Source organism: Malania oleifera, chromosome 7 (assembly GCF_029873635.1).
Source record: "Malania oleifera isolate guangnan ecotype guangnan chromosome 7, ASM2987363v1, whole genome shotgun sequence".
NCBI classification, from domain to species: domain Eukaryota; kingdom Viridiplantae; phylum Streptophyta; class Magnoliopsida; order Santalales; family Ximeniaceae; genus Malania; species Malania oleifera.
In genome coordinates, this window is record NC_080423.1 from 80,597,320 (window position 1) to 80,622,281 (window position 24,962).

Consider the following 24,962-nt stretch of genomic DNA (forward strand, 5'->3'; position numbering starts at 1 on the left):
TTTATTAGGGAATAATACGCCGTGAGCATGAAAATAAGTAGGAGGCGAGCCTCCCAACACGTTAGGTAAGGGAAATATGTTATGTTAGCAAAATCACGAATTTTTTTATCAGTATCAGCTATAATATTTGAATATGAGTATAGGGTGTGATTTTGAATATGTCAAAATATAGATTTATACATATTTTATTGTATGTGTTTTAATCAGCGTTTGGCATGAGTTTGTGATTATTCAGTACAGAATTTATACAATTTTCAAAGTATCATGAAACATACATGTTTTAAAGAATTATGAATTTCCAGTTTACATACAAATAGACATTTTTCAAAATATTCAGAAACATGATTTATAGTATTTTCAGAATACCATGATTTCAGAACCATAACACTTAGATATTCAGATATTTAGTTAGATATTCAGATATACATATATTTAGATATTCAGTCAGTTATTGAGATATTCAGATATTCAGATTATTCAGATCAGTTTTACAGTGTTATGATTATTTCAAAATCATGGTAAATCAGTAAGATAATTATAAATATCAGTATTATATAGTATCAGACCTTGATGAACTATTCAGTCAATATTAGTCAACAGAGCACGATACCGTAGCTATTTTCAATTCAGAGTGCAACCACATAACTCAGATAGTATGTGAATTTTTAGCAATCGATCGTGCCTATGTTGTGGACAGGCCCCCCGTCAGTTAGGGTTGAGGAGGCCCATATGACTTTTGGAGTTCAGTTGACTTATCCTGGTCGGCCAGCCAGTGATAGGTCCCGCCTGTGGGTCGCATAATCCTGTCATGAGGGGTTAAATCATAACTTTCAGTTATCCATCTAAGGAATTTTCTCAGTTATTATATATGTATCCAGATTTACAGAAATCGTAGACATACCTATGAATATTAGAAGTATTATGAATAGAATATTCAGAAAAACAATTTATGTTAAACAACTTAGGTATGAGCTATACTGTGTATTATTTAAACATGTTTCCTTAGACTCAGTTATTTACAACACTTTTAAATCAAATTTTACAATTATGTAAACTCATCTGTCACACATTAGTAATAGCATATTTCGTTTTACTAAGCGTTGTCTCATTCTAGTGATTTAATATTTTTCAGGTGATCCAGCTAGGCGAGCATATCAAACTCGCAGATGGAGGGGACTACAATATTGCCCTGTCTGTAGGGTAAGTATTTTTGGGAAGTTACTTTTTGAGTAGTCCCTAGGTCTAGGTGAGGGCGTTTTGGGAATGACTATGTATGCATATTCTGGAAAATTTCGACACTCTGGTATTATATATATTGACGTGGTTGTATGTTTTCTACTTTCCGCTGCATAGGTAGTTTATTGAGTTTCAAATTTCATGGTCTCTATCTGGTCTGTGATGATGATTTGGTTTATATTAGAAGGTATCAGAGTAGTGAAATTTTACAGTTTATATATGTGTAAAAAAAAAATGGCATGAATAATTCATGTCATTACAGGTATTCTTCTCTTGATAAGATTCAAGAACTCAAAACTTTTGCTTAGAGAAGAAATCAGATCAGAAATTCAGAATAATCTCAGTTGATTAGCAGCAATTCAGTAGGCAAGAAAGCTTTGAGAGCAAAAGAGCTTTGAGAGATGATTTTCAATTCTTGGTATTATTTGATTTCATAAACCATGTATTTATAGTCGTGTTGCCCAAGATTACTTGGAGTGTCCCCCAAATTTTTAGAACGTTTGGGGTGCAACAAATTTAAATTTGAAATCAAAATATTTTTAAAAAAAATATAGCCGTTGTCGAGGTTCGGTTGCTTGAACTATAGGTTCAGTCGCCTGAGCCTTCAGCCCACTGTTTTATTTTTTCTGTTGAAAACAGGGTCAGGCGCCTGAGGTCCAACTTTAGTCACTTGAGGCTACACTGCCTCTTCAAAATTCTTTTAGGAAAATCTTTAGGCGCCCGAACTTATTCTTCAGTCACCTGAGGAAATTCTTCAGGCGCCTGAGCTTTGACTTCAGTCACTTGGACAAACAAATTTCTTGTATTTTTGTTCAGTTTTCAAAAATACATAGCTTTCTTGCTTTGTTACTTTACAAAGTCATTTTTCAGGATTTTAAAATAAGGTCTCTAAGTCTAAGATAAACCATAATGAGTTTCATTTCATCCAAAATGATATTTAGAGTTGAAATACTTACATGAAACTTCCTAAAACTTAAAAACTCTTTTGATCTTTGAAGTCTTCATGAATATCCTTTCTTTTTCCTTGAGCTTGATCATTCTTTGAGCTTCATTTGCTTTAACTATCTTGAGTCTCCTTGAGCTTCCACTTGATCACTTGGTAAATGTAGTATAACTTTAAGCACTTTGTGATCTTTAGTCATTCTTTCTTGATCTTTTTGAACTTGTTATTTTAGAGTTCCAGAAATCTCATCACTTGAACATGAATTAGTTAAACCATCTTTTATTTGTTACCATCAAAATAAGATGTGAAAGCTTTGTTAGGCCAACAATAAGGTTCAGTGTTTTTAGTGATAGAGGTGACAAAGGTTTTGTGTTGAGGTGAGAAATTATCATAAGATGAGGTGGCACAAAGAGGAAAGAGACTACCTAGACCTGCAGGACCTTGCTCCTTGTTGGACTCGTGTGAATGAATGAGAGAGCTCGTAGAACTAGCTTTCTAGCGGACGAAGTTCACAAGGTGAGATGGTGGTTTTCTGGTTCTAGTAGATCTCCTAGGGAGATGAGGACTCTTTGTAGCATGGTCTAAGGTCTCACCGAAAGGTTGAGGTGGTGTTGAAGACTAGCTTGGTGTAGTTTGTAGACTATTAGGTTTTGCAAAGTTATCAGCTGGAGTAGGGGAGTTTCATAGGAGAAATCCATCACAGTAGGCTGAGGAAAAGGAAGCTGAGTAGTAGGGGCAGGTGTGATTTCTCCATATTTGTAAGGAAAAATGTCCTCATGAAAGGTAACATTCCTTGAGATAAAAACCTTTTTAGTTTCGAAGTCTAACAGTTTGTATCCTTCTACCCCAAAGGGGTATCCCAAGAACACACACTTTTTGGCTCAGACATCAAACTTGTGTCTGTTGTTTGAAAGGGTTGAGACAAAGGCTAAGCCACCAAAGACTTTGAGGTGTGTGTATGCAGGCTTGGCTTTGAAAAGGAGCTCAAAGGGAGTCTTGGAATTTAAGATGATAGAAGGGGTTCGGTCAATTAGGTAGACTATTGTTAGAACACAGTCACTCCAGTATTTGACAGCACGTCCACTTTGGAATCTCAAGGCTCTTGTGACATTTAAAATGTGCTAGTGTTTTCTTTCAAATATGGCATTTTGTTCAGGGGTCTGGACACAAGTTCTTTGGTGAATGAGGCCCTTTTCATGATAAAATTGTTTCAAATCAAACTCCCCTATATTGTCACTTCGAATGGTTTTGATTTTGGTTGCAAATTGAGTTTCTATCAAGGCATAGAATCCTTTTAAGGTAGAACTTGCATCAGATTTAAATTTCAGCAGATAAACCCAGGTGCATCTACTGAAATCATCAACTATAGTGAGAAAGTATCGGAAACCTTCATAAGAGATTTCATTACATGGTCCCCAAAGATCACAATGAATGAGTTCAAAACAATGTTTGGATTTGTGTTGACTACTAGGAAAAGGAAGTTTGTGAAGCTTGGCCAAGGGACAAATAAAACAAAACTTAACACTCAGTAAGCTTTTGCATACATGTTCAATTTTGAGGAAATCTAATCTAACTAATGAGGGGTGTCCTAAACGATAGTGCAAAAGGTCCAAGTTTTGGAGGTTGCTAATGGCAGCTACTTTTGGTGGTATGCTGGTGACTTTGGACAAGGCTTAAGTCAGAGATGTTGGAGAGACTTCATTCTACAGTAAATGGTATAACCCATTCTTCACCTCACCCATTCCAATTGTGCGTCAAGTCAAAAGGTCTTGAATAAAATAATTTTCAGATAAGTAAATGAGACAACACTTCAAGATATGAGCTAGTATTTTAGCAGAATTGAGATTAAATGAAAAGGATGGGACACAAAGAACATTATAAAGGATAAGAGTTTCTGTTACTCTCATTGTGCCAATGTGGGTCACAGAAACAGCTTCTCCATTAGGCAGGACTATAGAATAGGAAACTTTAGCTGTTATGATGGTGAAGAAACAGGTTCCACAGATCATATAGTCTATTGCACCTGTGTTAATTATCCAAGGAACAGTTGAAATATCTTTGGGCTTGGTGGTGTAAGCTAAGAGGCACATAGATATGCCATAAAACTGAGGAATGCGTGCATTATGAGGAGTAGCAATAGCAGTTTGAATAAAATGAACCAAGGCTGGTCTGCTGGAGCATGGCCATCGGTGGCTGATATTGCTTTTGGGTTATAGTGCCTTGACTTTCATGATTTCCCTGTTCTGAAACAGGCAAAGAAGATATTGAAACTTGATGAGCATATAAGCCAATGGGTGGAATCTTACCATAGAGTCTGTGCCCTGGAGGATAGCCATGAAGTTTATAACATTTCTCTGCAATATGACTAAGAACATGATAGTGACTGCACATTGGTTTATTGGGGTTGGCTTTAAAACACCTCTCTAGAGAGTGACCATGAATCTTACAGTAAGAGTGATAGTATTTGTCACATCTCAGTGAATTTCTTAGAGGTGTGAACTGTCTAGTGCCATCCTTGGCTAGAATAGCAAGTGATTTAGTGGGAGAAAATATTTCTCTATGCTTCTCTTCCTATTGGATAATCAAATAAACCTCATTCAAGTTAGGGAAAGGTTTAATAAGTAATATCTGAGCCTTCAAACCTTTGTAGGAGTCATTGAGTACCATTAGAAACTTCATTACCCAATCCCTTTGTTGATTTTCAACCATTATTTTCAAGCCATCACTGCTACAGCTAGGGATGGATTCATAGTTCATCAGTTCATCAAGTAGAGTTTTCAGCTTGCAAAAGTAACTACTCATAGAATCTTGTTGTTGCATCAAGACAGCTATCCCTTGTTTGATTTCATAAATCCTTGGGGCATTTTGTTGTGCCAAATGGTGTTCAAGCTCCACCCAAAGCTAATGCGCCATTTCTGCATACAGTGTGCTGCATTTGATGTCAACAGATATAGAATTTTGCAACCAAGTAATGACAATATCATTACATCGAAGCCAATGATCCATCAAGGGACTATCAAGATCAGTTGGCTCGCTTCATTGACCTTGCCCAAGGATGATAATTGCTAGAATCCGGCACTTGTGTAACAAGTAAAACTCCAGAATGGTCATTAGTGCTAATGAAGTATGGACTGCTAGGCTGTGATGGATCGAGATGGTTTGATTGGTGGTTCGAGATTGTTGAATTGGTGTTTTGGTTTTGGTTTTGATTGGTGTTTCGATCGGTATTGGTAGAATCAGTTTGAGCCATTAAGACCAAGCTAGCTCTGATACCATATCACAAATTGAAAGAAATGTAGAGAACAGAGGAGGAGGAAGGAACAATGCAAAAAAAAAGGGAAGAAGGAGTTGCGTTAAAGGGAGCTTCGGGTCTTCATCTCCGTTTCTTACTGAGAACTGTACAAAAGAATTAGTATATAAAGGAAGAAAAAAAAAGATAACAAAATTACAGCTTCACATGCCTATACAATTGAAGAAATAGATGAAGAAACAGAAAGGGAATATACAAGAACAGAAAACAGAGTTGATCCCCATTCTGTTTAAAGTAATTCATGTGGGATCCTAGCTTCCTTTTGACCTTTGATGCGATGCTGGAGTCTGAGTTAGAGCTGGGGTCTGAGTTGGAGCTGGAGTCTGAGTTGGCAGATCATCCTCTATTCGTAATAGGAGATGATGGCAAACACTCTCATTTGCAATAGCTGGCGCGTTGGGCGCATGGTGCACCGAAATGGTGCTCCAGTGATGATTTTCTAGGTGAAGGGGTGGGGAATACAATGGTGGTGGTTGTATGTTAAAAGAACTTTAGAAATGGTGGATTTTGAAGGGGTCGGCAGCTGGAGAGGTTTGGTTGGCACGTGGGGGTTCTCCAATGCTCGGATGGTGATGAAATTTTGAGGAGAAGGTTCGAAGGTGGTGTTTGAAGAAGTGGGGACATGGTTGGATTTTTCTAAGAAGAAGAAGAAGAGGAAACTGAAATTTTAGAATAGAAACTAAGAGATAAATAATGGGCAACAAGAGATAGATAATGGGCAGTAGGGAAGAGGAGAAGAGTGAGGGAGAATGGGTGGACTGAAATGGAAGAATGGAGAGGACAATTTCATAATAGAAACTTAGAGATAGATAATAGGCAGTAGGGAAGAGGAGAAGAATGAGGGAGAATGGGTGGACTGAAATGGAAGAATGGAGAGGACAATTTCATAATAGAAACTAAAAGATAGATAATAGGCAGCAGGGAAGAGGAGAAGAGTGAGGAAGAATGGATGGATTGAAATGGAAGAATGGAGATTTTGGTTGGGCTCTTATACCAAATGATGTAGAGGCAACATCAAGGTTGTGCAGCCATGGAGAAATTAGAAGAGAAGAAGGAAGGGGAAGGGTGGAGAGAGGAGATACTAAGGGGAAACTCACGTTCACTCCAATTCAAATTCATTAACAACTGCCTACATCACAGCTTTTACACACTATTTATAAGAAAGTTTCTTTACATAAACTACACATGAACCCCTAAAATTATATTACATTACAAACATACCCCTACTTTACACAAATATTACAAACAACCCCTAAGTAAACATAATCCTATACTAATTAATTCTAAACACACATAATAAACTACTAACTTAACCTCACATTTCCTTAACCTTACTCTTCTTAATTATTCGTCAGCAAGGATCTTCCCAAGGTCTTGGTCCTTGTCCTACATCAAAAGTGTTATAGTTAAAATTTCAAAGAGTGACCTATAATTAGTAAAATTTCACTTTGTAGTGTAATTTGCCTAAAATAAAATATATGATCCCACATTTCTCTTAATAGAAAAATAATATTTTAGAAATTCTGGAAAAGGAAAAAAAAATTAAATACTTGAAACTAGTAATTTCCCATGCAAGGTGTGTTAACCTTATAGGTCATACCCAGTTTTGATAATGACAAATACTCTTGATATTTGATGACTTTCGAGTTTGTATGCAGGTATATAATTAGCAGATTAACTAATGGCATATGAAGACTCAAAGTCTAAAGACCCTGAAGACTTCTTTCATGTTGTAATTCATTTTAATTCAATGAGAGTCAGTAATAGTAATTAGGAGAAACAGTCTATAATAATCTCTACATGTCATGTATGTAGGTTTTGTAAGCTCAAAAAGATCGTAGTTTGACCGTAGGGACCTAATGAGTTTAGGGCACCCTTCGGTCGACGGTCGATTGATGCCAGGTTTTTGGGAGTACTTGAAAAGACCCTATGTTCCTACACATTGTACACAAAGTCCTCATAATTACTTACATTATCGTGGGAAAGAATTGAAATAAAATTGGACAAAATAGGGAAAGTATGAGAGAGCTCGGGCGACCGAACCCTAGGTGAACAAATCACCTCAGGCGCCCGAACTGTTGAAAAGTCAATAGTTTGACCATGCTTCGGGCGACCGAACATATTTTGAGCATATCTCCCTCGGGCACCCGAACCTGTGTCAGGTTCCTTTTCAACTACCCGGGCGCTCGAACGATCACGTTCAAAATAGGGCTCAGGTGACCAAATTGGTTGGCCCAGTTAACCAAATCTAGGACCGGGCACCCAAACCTACGAACAAATTTAAAGGACATTTATAACTGTGTTCGGGCTATCGAACATATACTCAAGCTACCGAACTAATTTAAAGGACATTTATAACTGTGTCTGTTCGGGAGACCGAACCATGGTTCAGCCACCCAAACCTCGCCAAGTTAAAATTAATTAAACTGTGGTAAATTGAGTTAATTCGGGTTAATACTCCCTAAGCATTTTAAAAATTTTCTAATAATACTCTATATGTCCTAAACGGTTATATTTTGGTCTTGGCCTATATATATGGTTTCATTTGTGAGGATTAGGGTGAGATTAGCCAAAACTAATTAGAAAAAATCCTCTTTATCTCAAATACTCCTTTTGTCCAAATACTCTCAAATTTCTATTCCCTTTATACATTTTAGTTTTGTGAGAGTATATTGGTTGTGCTAGTGTATACTAGGTATTGCTAAAAACTCTCACTTGCTTGTGTGATTGAGATATTATTTTTGGGGAGTTTAACTTAGGTTTATCCCACAGATTTTCATACTATAAATCTTGTGTTGGGATAACCTAGTAAGCTTAGGATATTTGCATAGTTATTGCAAGTGTTTAATAGCTTTGTTTTTGGTTGTGCAAAGATATTTTCAAACAAGCAAAATATTTTCAAACTAATAGCGTGCCTATTTCATTGAAGAAAATCTTCTTGAACTAGTTTGAATATCTAATTGATATCTTTGGAATACTGATTTGCTATTGATTTGTGCTTTGCGTAAATTCGAAGGTATTGCTTGTTTAGAACATTCTTGAGTATATTAACGATCATATCGTGTTGAGTGTGGCTTGCACAAAAATACATATCACTGAACTTACATTTCCTTCATTGTTGATGTGTGATTGATTGATTATATTGCGCATATTTGGGTACATATATGTTTTACATGAAAGCATAATCATTGTACCATTTGAGTGAAAATATTGTTGTATTTCCAAGCGTGGCCTAAGGGGGTTTGATCTAACCCGGAAAGATCAGGTTGGGGTCAGCCCTATGAATTTGACCTAGGGCCTTCTCCGCCCCGCAAGGAGAGTTTGTAAAGGTTGAGGTCAGCCCTGTGCTAATTGACCTGGTTGTATTAGGTGCCGCTCCACCCATTAAGTGAGCCATTAGTGGAATCCTCGAACTTGCGAGTTAGAAGCAAGGACGTAGGCACAGTTGGCCGAACCTCGATAACATATCGTGCGTGTTCTTTAAATTTCTACAATTTACTTACTGCACGTATATGTTAACTGTGAATGATTAGGTTTATTTTTGCATAAACAGACTCTAAGTTGAGTAATACGGTTGATCTGGTTTTACCTAGACAATAATTTTTAAATACCCAATTTATCTCCCCCTCTTGGGAATACACCAAAACTAAAAAGGTGCATACGTTATGAGTAAAATTAAAATCCATGATGTTGAACATCCTTGGGCAAACAGTATTTCCCAAGATAAAGGAAAAAATGTTTTTTTTTAATATAAAAAAAAAAAATAAAAAACTTGAAAATAGCAATCCCTCATGCTAGATGCTTGTCTTATGAATGAGATTGCCTCCTTTAGCCATGGGATAATGTGAAGAATTTGGCAACAACTCCTTACAGGCTATTGAAGAAACAACAAACCCTGATAGGCTATTGAAGAATTGAAGTGTTAATGGCTGAGACATATGCTTGACTTTATCTTACAATAAAAACCAGAAAAGGAAATAATACTAATTCAGATTACAAAAGCTTAGGAAGTCTCTCTCTTCATCTTAAATTGAAGAACACTTGAAAAATAGGACCCTGAAAGAAAAAACCCATGCCAACTCAAAGTCATGAAAGACCTTTTGCCTCTTATAATCCTCATATGCTTTTTAATATATATATATATATATATATATATATAAAGACTCATATAGGAAAAGTAGTTCAAAAATGCATATCGTAATGGATTCAGGGTTCTGAGATGAATCCGAGACAGATGTGTATCCACATCGAACAGCCTGCTCGGTGAGAAGCAAATCCATGACCATTGCAAGTCAAGGCTTTTCAACCCCTTCATTGCATTCAGCAACAATCTTTCCAGAATTGCGGCCTCCCATCTTCCCCAATGAGCCCACAGTCGGTAAACTTTTGAAGCTGCTGCTGCCTTCACTGAGATTTCGAGGCTGCCTCGATCTCTTCTGCTTCAAGTTACTCATTTCCAATTTGGCATCATCGTTGGTTTTAATCTTGGCAACAACTAGTTGGGTAATGCTGCTCCGGCAGAATGGGCAAACTGGCGCCATGGAACAGGCTGTAATGGAATTGGGCTTGTTGTGGCAGCAAATGGACAAGATGCAATTTGCACACATCTGGTGTCTGCATTCTCGGACTTCAATCGTGCAGGCATGGTCAAAGCATATGCAACATAGCTCCATGTCGCTGGCCTGTTTTGGTAGGATTTTCGCATACATAAAAAAAAGTGCATATATTAAAGAGATTACTCATTTTTTCTAAGCACATACTTTATATGTTGATATGTTTGAGAAAAGAAGATCACCAATTTCCAACACCAGACTTAAGTGAAAGTTTCTTCCCAAATTAGTAGAAATAAGCTTTTGCTGAACAACAGAAAATATATTGCAAGAAGGGGAAGAGAGAGATCAAAGATGCATCTTTTTTTGTTGCAGTTTTCTTATGCGACTGAACCCTTCCAAAATTGAATTGAAATCAATACTAATTTCCATGAGAACAGACAAAGCACGAGAAAAACTTATAATTCCGCAATCATTATAAACAATTTTATGAGTGAAAACAGCATGTAATTGTTACCTCAGACGCATTGTCATCAGTCCCAACATCAGAATGCATAGGGGATGGAATTGAGTAGTCTGTCCCCTTCAAAATAGCCTTCTCCCTCTCCTTGTTTGCCTCCAGCAGGGCCCTCTCTAAGAGGGTTTTTGCCTCTGGATTAAGCTCGCTAATGAACTTCAATGGCGATGGCCATACCAGAGGCTCTGCAGATGAAGGGTTCAGCAGGGCTGCACAAGCTCCATGTTTGAGCTTCAGAGCAACCATGTATGGTATTCTCCTGCACAAAACCCATGTATCCATATTTATACATCATTGCATTCAAACAGAAAACCTTCATAACATCGACTAGTTCACATAATCATAACAAGGATATTGTCCCCAAATAGAACAGAACCCTCAAGGATAAATAAAATCTGCACAAAGCTGTTGCTTGAGGTTTGTATCAGAACTGTGAAAAGAAGGGGTCTACAAGCCTCATCAACAGCTATATACAAAAGCATTATATGATTCCTCTAGCAGCAAATCAATGGTTGTAGAAAAGGATTTTTCAACAGGTTTATTTTGCTGTTTCAACTTCCTTTAGCGGTGAAGATGGCCTCATCAAAAAGCGATTGATCTAAGAGTACGCCAACAACAATTGCAGTATAATTACACGACTCCAAAGCAGGATAGAAATGGCCTAATTGAGGGGAAACCAGAAAACAGAGGCCCGGTCACCCATCCAGGCTTACCCGGCTTGGTCTTCTTGCAGTCGATCAGCCCCCCATGCAAGCAATTCACGGACACAATCCAAAGAACCCCTGCGAGCAGCTAAATGAAGTGGTGTACTCCCTGGACGGCTGGAGATGGAACTTCATAATCAGATAGGTAGCCGTGGCTAGCATACCATTAATCTTCAAGAAAAAAAAAAGTAAAAAGAGAGAGTATTTTATAAACATTAATACCCATATCCACCGGTTGAAGCACAAGCAAGAGCCCCGTTGTCTAAGAGGACATGAACACACTCTGGGTGGCCTTGACGGGCCGCCAAGTGCAGTGGGGTTTCTCCACTCCCATTTCTTATGTTCACAAATCTTGCAAATCCCCTGATATCCAAGCCAGCCCATACAAATTATAGATTAAATTAGCAATTGATGTGCATATGAACATGAGAGAGAGAGAGAGAGAGAGAGAGAGAGAGAGAGAGAGAGAGAGAGAGAGAGAGAGAGAGACCAAGAATGTGCGACGGGGGCAGAAATTGCAGCGGAAAGTATGGCTTTAAGGCAATCTGAATGGCCATAGTAAGCAGCATAATGCAAACAGGTTCTTCCGTGGAGAGAATCAAACATTAAAATCTAACAAATTGCAAACAGAGCACACACATCAGTTTCCCCTTTAACAGTATTTCCTAAAATTTTAAGCCAGAATCTGTGATAGATTAAGCAAAGGATCATACGTTTGCTCCTGCTTGGATAAGCTTTTGAACACAAGATATCCTCCCGTGCATTGCAGCCAACATCAACGGTGTCTGAACCACTTACCAAAAAGAAATCAAGCCAAGTAGAGAGAGAGAGAGAGAAAGAGAGAGAGAGAGAGAGAGAGAGAGAGAGAGAGAAGCCAAAAGCAAAGAGCAAGATAAGACATTCCCAATCAAAACAAACATTTAAGAGGAAGAAGAATTACCTGTTTATGGCGATTGAGCACATCCGGATTGACAGACCGATCCAAAAGCAAGGAAAGAACCTGCCCACCACCAAATCAAAGCACAGAAAACAAAACCCAGAAACACCCATCAAATTGAATCCCGAGAAAATCCAAACAAACTCAAAAATTGATGAAAACCAATACTACAAAGAGAAAAGGAAAACAAAAAAAAAAAAAGAGAGAGAACAAAACAAAATCCACCTCGATCCGACCACTCGCAGCAGCGACATGTAGGGCAGAGGCCCTCTCATACGAAGAATTTAGCTCCAAGACACTTGGGTCGCTCTCCACCATAGCCCGGATCACCTCCAAGTCCCCGTCCCTGACAGCGCAGAACAGAGCACTCTCATGCCCTTCTCTGCAACTGCAACTCAGCCCCTGACCCATCCCCTTTCCCACCTGTCAGCTGCTCTCGGCATAAAGGGGGCGCATCGCCTTCCACGGAGGAGTAGAGGTCGTGGGGGCTGCGGCAGCGGCGGCCGGTGGCACCGATGTTTGCAGCTGATAGGCGGTCTAAGTAGTGGGAGTGGGCCAGAGTGACCTCGAAGTTCGGACCTGCCCGCCGGGATTTCGGGCAGATGACCGTCTACAGTTATTTAAACTGCTGTGTCAGACTGCCGGCACCTGCGTGACCTCTGCATCCATTTCTATTACTCAGAATATATATATATATATATATATATATATATGCACATACATATTATTATGTTTTTAACTTTCATATTTTAATTTCTTTTTACAATATTTTAATATTAAAAGTTATCTTTTAATTATATAATTTAAAAATAATGGAATTATAAATAATTTAAGAAAGTAATTTTAATTTTAAATTTAAAAAAAGTATGCCTCACTTTTCACTATCTTCTCCCAAGTATTATATAGATGCACATACATATTATTATGTTTTTAACTTTCATATTTTAATTTCTTTTTACAATATTTTAATATTAAAAGTTATCTTTTAATTATATAATTTAAAAATAATGGAATTATAAATAATTTAAGAAAGTAATTTTAATTTTAAATTTAAAAAAAGTATGTCTCACTTTTCACTATCTTCTCCCAAGTATTATATAGATATAATCCATTAAACCTTAACGACTATGTTTCAGTATAATATTAATATTAATAGTCAAATATTTAATATTCAATTTATCACTTAATTTTAAAAATATTTCCCTTAGCCCTTATAAATTCATTAACATAATTACTATACATTTTAAATTGTTAGTCACTACTTTGGTATATATTTAAAAGAATTAATAAATGAAAATTGTAGTAGTTAAATTAAAAATTGGAGGAGAAAATGTTTGCATAATTACAAATATATGATTTTAATTTGAACTCCAAAAAAAAAATTCATACATATTTGATCAAAACTTAGAAATATTAATTTTATTGTGAGTTATGGTCATTTAATTTTGGGTAAAAGATACTAACCTCCCGAGCATTAATAATAAATAATTATATATATTATATATTAAAATATTTTATATATTATATATATACTAACATTTTTTTTATTTATATATATTATATATATTATAATTTTATATATACTTTTTATATTACATATATATTAAAAATATATATTTCATATATATATATATATATATATATATATATATATTGTAACGATCTGCTTAATTTATTATATGATTAATCATAATCAACAAAGTGAAACCGAACATGTGGGTAACGGGGATACACCCAATATATACAACGGAAACCTAAATAGCAGTAAATATAAACCATAAATTACATAATACCAGAGTCAACTAAATTTCAAAATACTATGTTTATATACAATCTCCAAAAATCTAAAAATATATACATATTTAGGAACCCACCACAAATCTCCCATTTTTAGATCAAAACTTATCCTTCTAGCGGGGTAGTATCACACTATCTCAACGGCGTCCTCGATCCGCCAATTTTTCTGGATTTTCTGAAAATGATTTAATGTTGGGAATGAGACACCTCTCAATAAGAGAAAATAAACTAAATACAATTGTATAGTAACATGAATATTTAGTGCTATAATACATATACAGTACATTTCATATACCAAAAAACATTCATTATAACATAACTGAATAAGCATATACTTTCGTAATTTCTAATAAATCATACTGTACGGACTACAAAAAAAATTGGTTTTTAGTGACGGAACTATTAGTGACGGATTAACTTTCGTCACTAAAAGTGTGGTATTAGTGACAGTGGTAACATGAATATTTGGTGCCATAATACATATACAGTACATTTCATACACCAAAAAACATTCATCATAACATAACTGAATAAGCATATACTTTCATAATTTCTAATAAATCATATTATACACACTACAAAAAAAACTGGTTTTTAGTGACGAAACTATTAGTAACGGATTAACTTTCGTCACTAAAAGTCTGGTATTAGTGACAATTTCAGCAACCGTCACTAATACGGTACTATTAGTGATGGATATGAAACCGTCACTAATAATTCGTCATTAAAAATCCAAAAATATAGCGGGAAAACATTTTTCTCGCAAAATTTATCCCAAAAAAATATTAGCGACGATTTGTGCGGTATTAGTGACGAATTATATCTGTCACTAAAATGAACTTATTAGTGACGGTTACTGTTATTTAAAAAAATAAAAAAAAAAGTTCAGAATATTAGTAACGAATTCTTAAATTCGTGAGTATTAGCCATTTATTAATAACGGATTTAGGAACCGTAACTAATACTTCCTTTATTTAAAAAAAAAAAAAATAGTTCTAAGTATTAGTGATGAATCTTGAAATTCGTCACTATTAGCGCTTTATTAGTAATGGATTTGGGAACCATCACTAATGCTTCCTTTATTTAAAAAAAATTTAGTTTGAAGTATTAGTAACGAATCTTAAATTTTGTCACTATTAACATTTTATTAGTCACAGATTTGAGAACCGATACTAATTCTTCTTTTATTTAAAAAAAAAAATTAATTCAAAGTATTAGTGACGAATCTTGAAATTCGTCACTATTAGCTCTTTAATAGTGATGGATTTGGGAACCATCACTAATGCTTCATTTATTTAAAAAAAAATTAGTTCAAAGTATTAGTAACGAATCTTGAAATTCGTCACTATTAACCTTTTATTAGTGACGGATTTGGAAACCGTCACTAATGCTTCCTTTATTTTTTATTTTTTTTTAAAAATTAGTTCAAAAGTATTAGTGACGAATATGAAGATTCATCACTATTAACCATTTACTAGTGACAATTTTAAGAACCGTCACTAATGCTTTCTTTATTTAAAAAAAAATTTAGTTCAAAGTATTAGTGACGGATTTTGATTCGTCAGTAATACTTCTTTTATAACTTTTGCCTCAATCTTCCTTCTCTTCCCTCATTTCCTGATATTTTCTCGCTCCTCGCTCTGCGCTCATCCCTGTTGATCTCCCGAACCTCCCACCCCGATCCCCCTCCTTTCCCTCCTCCCTTTTTTCCTCCTTTCCCTCCTTCCTTCTTCACCACCTACACCTTCCTTCTTCTCGCTCGTGCGCTCGTCTCCCTGCCCTCTGAGCCGAAACCACAGTCGCCACAGCCGCAGCCCCAACTAGAGCTGCCGCAGCCTCACCAAAGCGGCTGCAACCGCAACCGGGGCGCCACCACCGCTACTGACTTCTGCCTCCCAACCCCTGCTATGCTCTCCCAGTCAGGTATGGTTTTTTAATTTAATTTACTATTCTATATGTTTTTTTTTATAAGTTGCTATTCAATCCTCTTTTTTTTTTTTTATCTTTTCTAGGTCAAGTTCTAATTATTATTTTTTTACCTAAATTTATTGTGAGATTTTAAATCCAATGCTTCCATTCTTTTGTCCAAAGTTTTTTTTTTTTCTGGAAAATGGATAATGTGGAGGGCAATTATGGTTCAGTTATTCATGCTCTTACCAATGAATTAATATTTAGATTGCAAGCTTTTAAATATATATATATATATATATATATATATATATATATATATATATATATTCAAACTACAAGTAATTAATTTTGATATTTCCAAGAGAACAACAATGGTAGCAAAAATGGGAATCCTTACATGAGAGTGAAATTTGGGTTGATCAAGAGAGCAAAAGCAGCCAAATCAATGGCTTAATCTAGATAATATAGTTCAAAACACATGCTACGTACGAAAAATATATTCACAATTTCACACAACACAATAATTTTTTAAGCAAAACATTGTGCAAAAGTGGCGTTATTTCTATTCGTATGATAAAAATGCTACGGATCATTTTCTAAACTATTCTAAGAAATTTAGACTTTTTGTAAGAAATTATTAATTGTATAAAAAAAAAAGTAGATGATGCCACCGACTTCATCTTTTGATGTTTGCTTCGTAACTCCTTGATCATCTGGTCTTTTGATGTTTGCTTCGTAACTCCTTGATCAACTCGTGAGTTATTCAGGTTCGACTCAATGTACAACTCAACATTGCTTGACTTATTACTACTTTTTTTAACTTGACTTAGTTTTAATACATATTATATACATGTGTTGACATGTCTCAAAAAGATCTCGGCACTGAGGGATGACAATCCCAAAAATGAAAATAGGCCAAAGTATGTGTCAAAATGTGAGAGAAACAATAGTGACTATGAGAAATGAGGTTAATAAAATAGGGAGTTGCCACTAACTATTAATTTACCTTGGTATGGTTAGATAACCTAATTACTATTTATTAATTGATCTCTAAGTCAAAAGTTTGTCAAGAAAAACAATGGTCAAAGTGAACGTCAACGTCACCATAATTGAGTTCAAGAATACATGTATGCGAGAGAAATAGATTATCATCCTCTACACACCCATTTTATTGAACAATACCTAATTAACTTAGTAATACTATCAAACTTAATTGATCTAAACTTTTTGTTCAAAATATTTACACATAAAAATCAACGATCTGAAAAGCCATTACATGGTACTCATAATTTGTAATTTTTAATTAAAGAATAGCCGCAAATCAAATCATTCCCACTAATGCCCTAGTATTAGTGACGAGTTTGAATCATTTGCTAATGCCCTTACTATTAGTGACGATTTTATAACTCGTCACTAATACCATACTAATAAGTAACGAATTTGAATCCTTCACTAATGTCATACTATTAGTGACGAATTTATAATTCATCACTAATACCCTACTATTAGTAACGAATTTGAATCCTTCACTAATGCCCTAGTATTAGTAACGAATTTGTAATTCGTCACCAATACCCAATTATTAGTGACGAATTTGAATCCTTCACTAATGCCCTAATATTAGTGACGAATTTGTAATTCGTCACTAATACCCTACTATTAGTGACGAATTTAAGTTGAGCCGTTCTAGAATTTATAGTGACGGTATTAGGATTTTAATGACAATTATGATCCGTCACTAATACTCCATTATTAGTGACAAAATTTTTAATTTGTCACTAAAAGTTAGTAGTAACGGTACATATAGCAACTATTTTAAAACTGTCACTAATACCCTGATTTTTTGTAGTGACATGAAAAGTCTGATATAATTGGTAATACTATAATTTACCTAAGATGTATAGCTAGTTGATGTCATGTATTACCCCCCATGACGAGTTGTGCAACCCGAAGGCGAGACCCGATAATAGCTGGCCGACCACTGACGAGTCAAAAATGTCTGTAAGTACGATGGGCCCACCACACCCTAGTCTGGACTGCCAGGTGGACGTCTACAACTCTACACTGAAAGTCACATCGACTATCCATCTCCTATCCCCTTTACTTGCAGGGGCAGTTAGCACAAGTCTGAACATAATAATCTGATCTGTATAGCTACGGTACCGTGCTCCTGAAACTGAACTGAACTATTATCTGGATTCTAATAATATATAATACATGATAATATACTTGTCTAACATAAATAGATTGATAACATTTTCTGTAATAACATACATACATACATACATACGACCTTGCGCCGAATTCTTTCATATCTGCAACCTTGCACCGAACATTCATAAGTACAACCTTGCGCCGAAATCATACATAATACATGACCTTGCGCTGGTTATCAATCACGACCTTGCGCTGAATATTTCATAAATAATAATCTGAATAAACATGTTATTTATCATGTACTGCAAAATTGTAATATACTGCATTATTCCATATTTTCTAAAAACATACTTTATCTGTAGAATTGCCTTAACATAATACTTTTCACATAAAATAATATTCATGCCACACAATGCTGAATAAGACTGTATATTCTATACTGAAATAATATTTTCTGGCATTTCGTACTAATCAATATAATAGCAATATTTTCCAAAATAAATATTTTCTCAATTATAATAAAATGTAATACATGCTTTATGAACATAAATCTACTAGTAATTTATTAGTATTTTCATAGAAAAATGACTGCTTTAGTTTATTCCCTTACCTGATTTCTGAGAAGAAACGCCCTAAAATTCACTGGTCTTGCACTCACAGGGTTCCCTGTTCAACGCCCTGAAAACGATAACTCCTAGAACCAAACTTCAGTATTTTTTCGTGAATAGCATTTCCTATAACTATAGGAAGACCAAATTCTGAATAAAAAGTCTTACCTTGAATTAGGGATGAAATTCAAGGTAGCCCTACCGACAATCCACTCCAGTAAATTTGCAGAGAATCTTCCCAAGAGTGTCGTGGTGGCTTTAGATCGTTGAACCGACATAAATCCGACCCGAAATCATAGAGAGAAGGAAGGAGGGACGAATAAAGGGGGGAGAGAGAGAGAGAGAGAGAGAGAGAGAGAGAGAGAGAGAGAGAGAGGGAAGTTCTTGCACGATTTTTGGCCAAAAATGAGGCTTAGACCTATTTATACACTGGCTTTCGTCGATGAGTCACATCACTTCGTCGACGAGGTCAAGAGGGAAATTCGTCGATGAACTCTCCCCCTCGTCAACGAAATTCAGGATTGCCAAAACATCCTCTCAATATCCTCTCGTCGATGAGACATGTCCCCGTCAACGAGCTCCTCATGTGCTCTCGTCGATGAATCCCCTATGTTCGTCGACGAGGCCCTGTTTAAAATTTCATTATTTAAATATCATAATTCTTTAGGTCACTATATTCTCCCCTCCTTATAAAATTTTATCCTCGAAATTTACTATTCATATAATTCATCATCCCTTAAAGGCAAAACGGTCTACTTATTTTATTACTTACCCTCACTTATGACGGAGGAACATCATGGTTACATTCTAAGTCCTAGGAGATTACATATACAAAAGAAAATTCCCCCAAAACTAAAATGCTACTTACTAACTAAACTATTACATGTACCTACAAAAGAAACATTATACAATCACTTATATTTTACCCAGTTAAACCTTTTGAAATAATTGTGGATACTTCTGTCTTATCTGTTCCTTAGACTCCCAAGAAGCCTCTTCTATCACCTGATTTCTCCATAAAACTTTTACTAGAGAAATCTTCTTGTTACGTAATTCCTGCACTCCTCATAAACTAGTGATTCATTGAGCTCTAATTCTCCATAACTGATTATATGAGAAAGGTTTGGGACATATTTCCTCAACATAGAAATGTGGAATACGTCGTGCATCCTGAATAACGTAGGTGGTAAAGCTAACCTGTAGGCAACCGCGGCCCCACTTTCTCTAGAATTTAAAACGGACCGATAAACCTAGGGCTAAGTTTACCCTTCCTTCCAAACCTTATAGCCCCTTTTAACGGAGCTATCTTCAAAAATACATGATCACCAATATCAAATTCTAATTTCTTGCGGCGATTATCAGCATAACTCTTCTTTTGGCTTTGAGCTGCACTGATTCTATCGCTGATGAACCGAACTTTATCATATGCTTGTTGCACTAACTCTAGTCCCACAACACGCCACTCACCCATATCGTCCTAATATAATGGAGAACAACATTTCCTACCGTTCAGTGCCTCAAACGGTGTCATGCCAATACTAGCCTGTTAACTATTATTATACGCGAACTCCACAGCGGCATATACTGAGTCCAACTACCCCCAAAGTCCAGTACGCATACTCGAAGCATATCTTCTAATATATGTATCGTCCTCTCAATCTGTCCGTCTGACTGAGGATTGAATGTTGTGCTAAACGATAAATGAGACCCTAAAGCTTCTTGCAAACTCTTCCAAAAATGTGACGTGAAACGCGGGTCTCGATCTAACACTATAGACACAGGCACTTCGTGAGAACAGACTATCTCCTAAACATACATCTCTGCTAGATGGTTAAGGGAATAGTTGATCTTGATAGGTAGGAAATAGGCTGTCTTAGTCAACCAATCTAAAATCACCCAAATCACATTCAGGCCATGCGACGCCGATGGCAGCCCTGCAAGAAAGTCCATAGATATATAATCTCACTTCCACTCTGGGATAAATAGCAGCTGCAACTGACCTGCTGGCCTCTGGTGCTCAACTTTTATCTGCTGGCACATCAAACACTGAGCTACATACTCGGCGATCTCCTTCTTCATACCACTCCACCAGTAAAACTCTCACAGATCCTTATACAATTTCGTATTGCCGGGATGAACTGTATAAAAAGATCTGTGAGCCTCCTCTGGAATAGTTTTCTTGATGTCAGCATCGGCAGGAACACATAACCTGGAACGGAACCATAAAACTCCATCATCTGACAAACAAAATTCCTCCCTCTGACCATTGTGCACTCTAATTGATACCTCTGCTAATTCTAGGTCTTCCTTCTGAGAAGCTTTAATTCTTTCCTGTAGAGTAGGCTATACCACTAAACTAGCGATACATACTGGAGGATCACTCTCTACCAACTTTATGTCGAGTCTCTCTAGATCCATCATGATCGGATACTAGATCTTTATAATTGCTAACATTAGTCTCGTAGATTTCCTGCTCAACACATCAGTTACCACATTTGCTTTTCTTGGGTGATAACTGATTGTATAATCAAAATATTTAATAAGCTCCAACGACCTTCTCTGTCTTATATTCAATTCCTTTTGAGTGAAAAAATACTTCAAACTCTTATGATCAGAGAAAATTTCACATCGCCCGCCATACAAATGATGCCTCCAAATCTTCAATGCATGTACCACTGCAGCTAATTCAAGATCATGGGTAGGGTAGTTCATTTCATATTCCTTCAACTGCCTGGAAGCATACGCTACTACTCTACCATGCTGCATCAGCACACAACCATGTAAGAACCCGAACCATGATCAATGGGTTTAATTCTAAAGAGAGGGACATTTTGGTAAAAGAGTAGATTTCGTCGACGAAACTAGAATTCGTTGACGAAGCCTTTGTTCTTCTCGTCGACAAAATTCAGAGACTTGTCGATGAGGAGAAGCCAAGGAGTTTAAAAAAAATCAGAGATGCCAGATTCGTTGACGAGGCCACCGATGCGTCGACGAAGTCAGTGAAAAATTCGTCGACGAAGGCACCATTTCGTCGACGAATTCCCCCGGGTCAAAGGGCTATAAAAGGAAATTCTCATTACTTATTCACTAAGTAACTTCAAAGATATATATATAGATATATATCTCTCTGAACCTCTCCCTACTCTCTCTTTCTAGATTTCTTTGCCGATTATTGACGGAATCAGAAAATGGAAGTTACCACGAGGATCGTGGAAGGATTCTCTACAACTTCTACATATCAGAATCTCGATTCGAAGATTTTCGGGTTTTGGCAAAAAATCGAGGTAAGGCTTGGTTTTCAATTCTGATTCGGTAATTTTGTAGGTAACTATCTTGTGAGTATATTTTGTACTGTGACTTGTAGGTTTGAACTCAGTTTGCTGTTTAGGGACCTTGGAGTTCAGGAATTGCTTTCGAGGAAAAGGTAAGGGAAACTATGTTTATATTGGATATTTTTGAAATCGGACTCAGTGGAACTATGGTCCACGGTCCTGTGTGTGTTTTGGCTACTCATTTGGGGGGATCTAACGGGGAAAACTATGGGTTTTTCATTATTACAGTTTTGGAAAAAAGGGGGGGACAAACTGCATCCCTGGTTTTGTTGAAAACCGCGAGTATATGTTGATTTATACTGTGATATTGGGATGGTCATGCCTTGACTTATTTAAACTGTATTTGTTTGAAAAACCATGTTTTAGATTACCAAATGGGTGTGGTTTGTTTGGTTATATGAGCATGCATGTGTGTGTGATATGTTAAATGGCTAGTAGGAACGGGGTTCTGAATTGTCCAGGTACTGAGAGTGTCCGACTCTATATCCGAGGGCTTGTTTATCGCCTGCCACGTAGGCAAGAGTGTCTGGCTCTATATCCGAGGGTGTGAGCCTATACCGGCATATTAGGCCGAAGGGTATGGATCCACCAGTTAGGGCTGGTACGATGCCATGGGAGTTGGGGACTAGTCATGTGCTGGTGGCGCTGTGCTTTGCGGGTTGGCTAAGCCAACGCCGGATTGTCGCAGACCGGCTTCGGGCCGAAGGGTGTGATGACACCAGGATTACTGATCATGTGTATGTGTATGGGTGCATGTATGCACGGTGGAAATTAGTACTGGAATGCATTTAACTACATGTATGTTGTATCATGATAACACTCAAATGCCACACACCGATATAACCTGTGTTCTTCCTTACTGAGAGGTGTCTCACACCTGCTGTACGTACATTTTTACAAGTCCTTCGAGTAACCAAAACTAGCATCCTAGTGTAAGGAGCGTAGTGGCTAGTGTACTGCGTTGAGCGCTGGGTAAGTGCTAGGACTGTAATTTTGGTGGGTTGCCATTTTGGGATGTATTTGGGCACCCAATTTGTACGTTTTGATAAAGTCATGTTTTGCTCTTGTACAGACTCTAGTATGGTACTGCATATGTGCATATAGATGACCTTTTTCCGCTGCGTATATGATCGTGATTGGATGTGTTTAGGATGCTTGGGAACCCCACGGCATCGGAACCTCATCCATTCTATTGTCTTCTTAGATATTTTATCGAATACAGGGACAGGTTAGATTACATTTTCACCCTTGGGTCCCATTTCGGGATTCGGGGTGTGACAACCAATCCCATCAAGGATGCATCACTGTAGATAACATAACCCTCACCTCTTGACGGGATGATTAGCACTGGTGTCGTGACAAGCTTGTGCTTCAATTCCTAAAAACTCTACTCACAGCTATCGTCCCATTCAAATATGATGTTCTTCCTAGTCATTCATAACAGAGGCCCTGATAATGCTGAGAATCCCTCAACAAAACGATGGTAATATCCAGCTAACCCCAAGAAACTCCTAATCTCCTAGACGTTCCTCGGTTTATCCCAATTTACTACCGCATCAATTTTACTGGGATCCACAGAAATTCCATCCCTTAAGATAACATGCCCCAAAAACACAACTTTCTTGAGCTAGAATTCACATGTACTAAACTTGGCGTACAACTTCTTTTCCCTGAGCGTCTACAAAACTTGTCTCAAATGCATCTCATGCTTCTTAGAGCTCCACGAATAGACCAGTACATCATTAATAAAACCAACAACAAACTGGTCTAAATATAGATGAAAGATCCTATTCATCAAATCCATAAATATCGCAGGAGCATTCGTCAGACCAAATGGCATAACAAGGAACTCGTAATGTCCATACCTGGTCTTGAAGGCCGTCTTTGACACATCTTCTGCTCTTACTTTTACCTGATGATAGCCTAACCTGAGGTCAATCTTAGAATACACCCGTGTACCGTGGAGCTGGTCAAATAAATCATCTATATGGGATAGAGAATACTTGTTATTGATTGTCACTTTGTTAATTTCCTTATGATATGCACATCCTCAAACACCCGTCCTTCTTCTTCATAAATAATACTAGAGCTCCCCATGGGGATACACTAGGTCGTATAAAACCCTTATCAAGTAAATCCTGCAATTGATCTTTTAATTCTTCCAACTCTACTGGCGCCATTCGATACGGTGCTTTAGAAATTGATGTTGTACCTGGAAGCAGATCAATGGGAAAATTTACCTCACGATCAAGTGACAAACCCGGTAATTCATCTAGAAACACATCTGTAAATTCTTTCACTACTGGCATATTAGTAAGCTTCAGTTCATTCCTTGTTGTTTCCTTCACAAAGGCCACGAATCCTTGACAACCACTCAGGATCAGTCTCCTCGCCTGAATAGCTGAAACTATCTGAGGTAGAGATTGCACTCGTGACCCTATAAATATGAATTCTGGTATTCCTAGAGGTCTAAATATTACTTCTCTCGAACGGTAATCAATAGTAGCAAAATTAGCTGTTAGCCAATCCATGCCGAATATGACATCAAACTCATGCATATCTAACACTATTAAATCAGCAGATAGAATCCTCCCCTGAACGTCAAATAGACAGCCACGGAGTACCCTATTATACCTCACTACTGACCTAGTCGGTGTAGCCACTAACAGTTCAACATCTAATGTTTGTGCCTGCCTCACATAATTTAACACATCCCGAAGACACAAACGAGTGTGTGGCACCTGAATCAAATAATGCAGTGAATTTAAATAAAAACATACTAACCATACCTATCACCACATCGTCGGGTGTCTCAGCAACACTCGACGTCAGAGTGAAAACCCTGGCTGGAGCCATATTCCTCTACTAGCCTCCACGTGGCGCCTGATAGCCTCCCTGAGCAAGTCTAGGAGTGGGAGTAGCACTAATCTGAGCCTAACAATCTCTCATCACATGTCCTG

The 24,962-nt window shown here is 37.0% G+C and overlaps 1 protein-coding gene across 1 annotated transcript; it reads right to left on the reverse strand.

The window, feature by feature from the left end:
• Positions 1-9,364: 9,364 nt before the first annotated feature.
• On the reverse strand, positions 9,365-12,884 carry LOC131160101 (putative E3 ubiquitin-protein ligase XBAT31). The gene is made up of 8 exons (XM_058115438.1): positions 12,423-12,884; positions 12,201-12,260; positions 11,974-12,045; positions 11,751-11,872; positions 11,483-11,623; positions 11,270-11,377; positions 10,557-10,815; positions 9,365-10,171 (listed from the first exon to the last, which is right to left on the reverse strand). The coding sequence occupies exons 1-8, from the start codon at positions 12,606-12,608 to the stop codon at positions 9,782-9,784; spliced, it is 1,338 nt and encodes a 445-aa protein (XP_057971421.1). The 5' UTR covers positions 12,609-12,884; the 3' UTR covers positions 9,365-9,781.
• Positions 12,885-24,962: the final 12,078 nt, after the last annotated feature.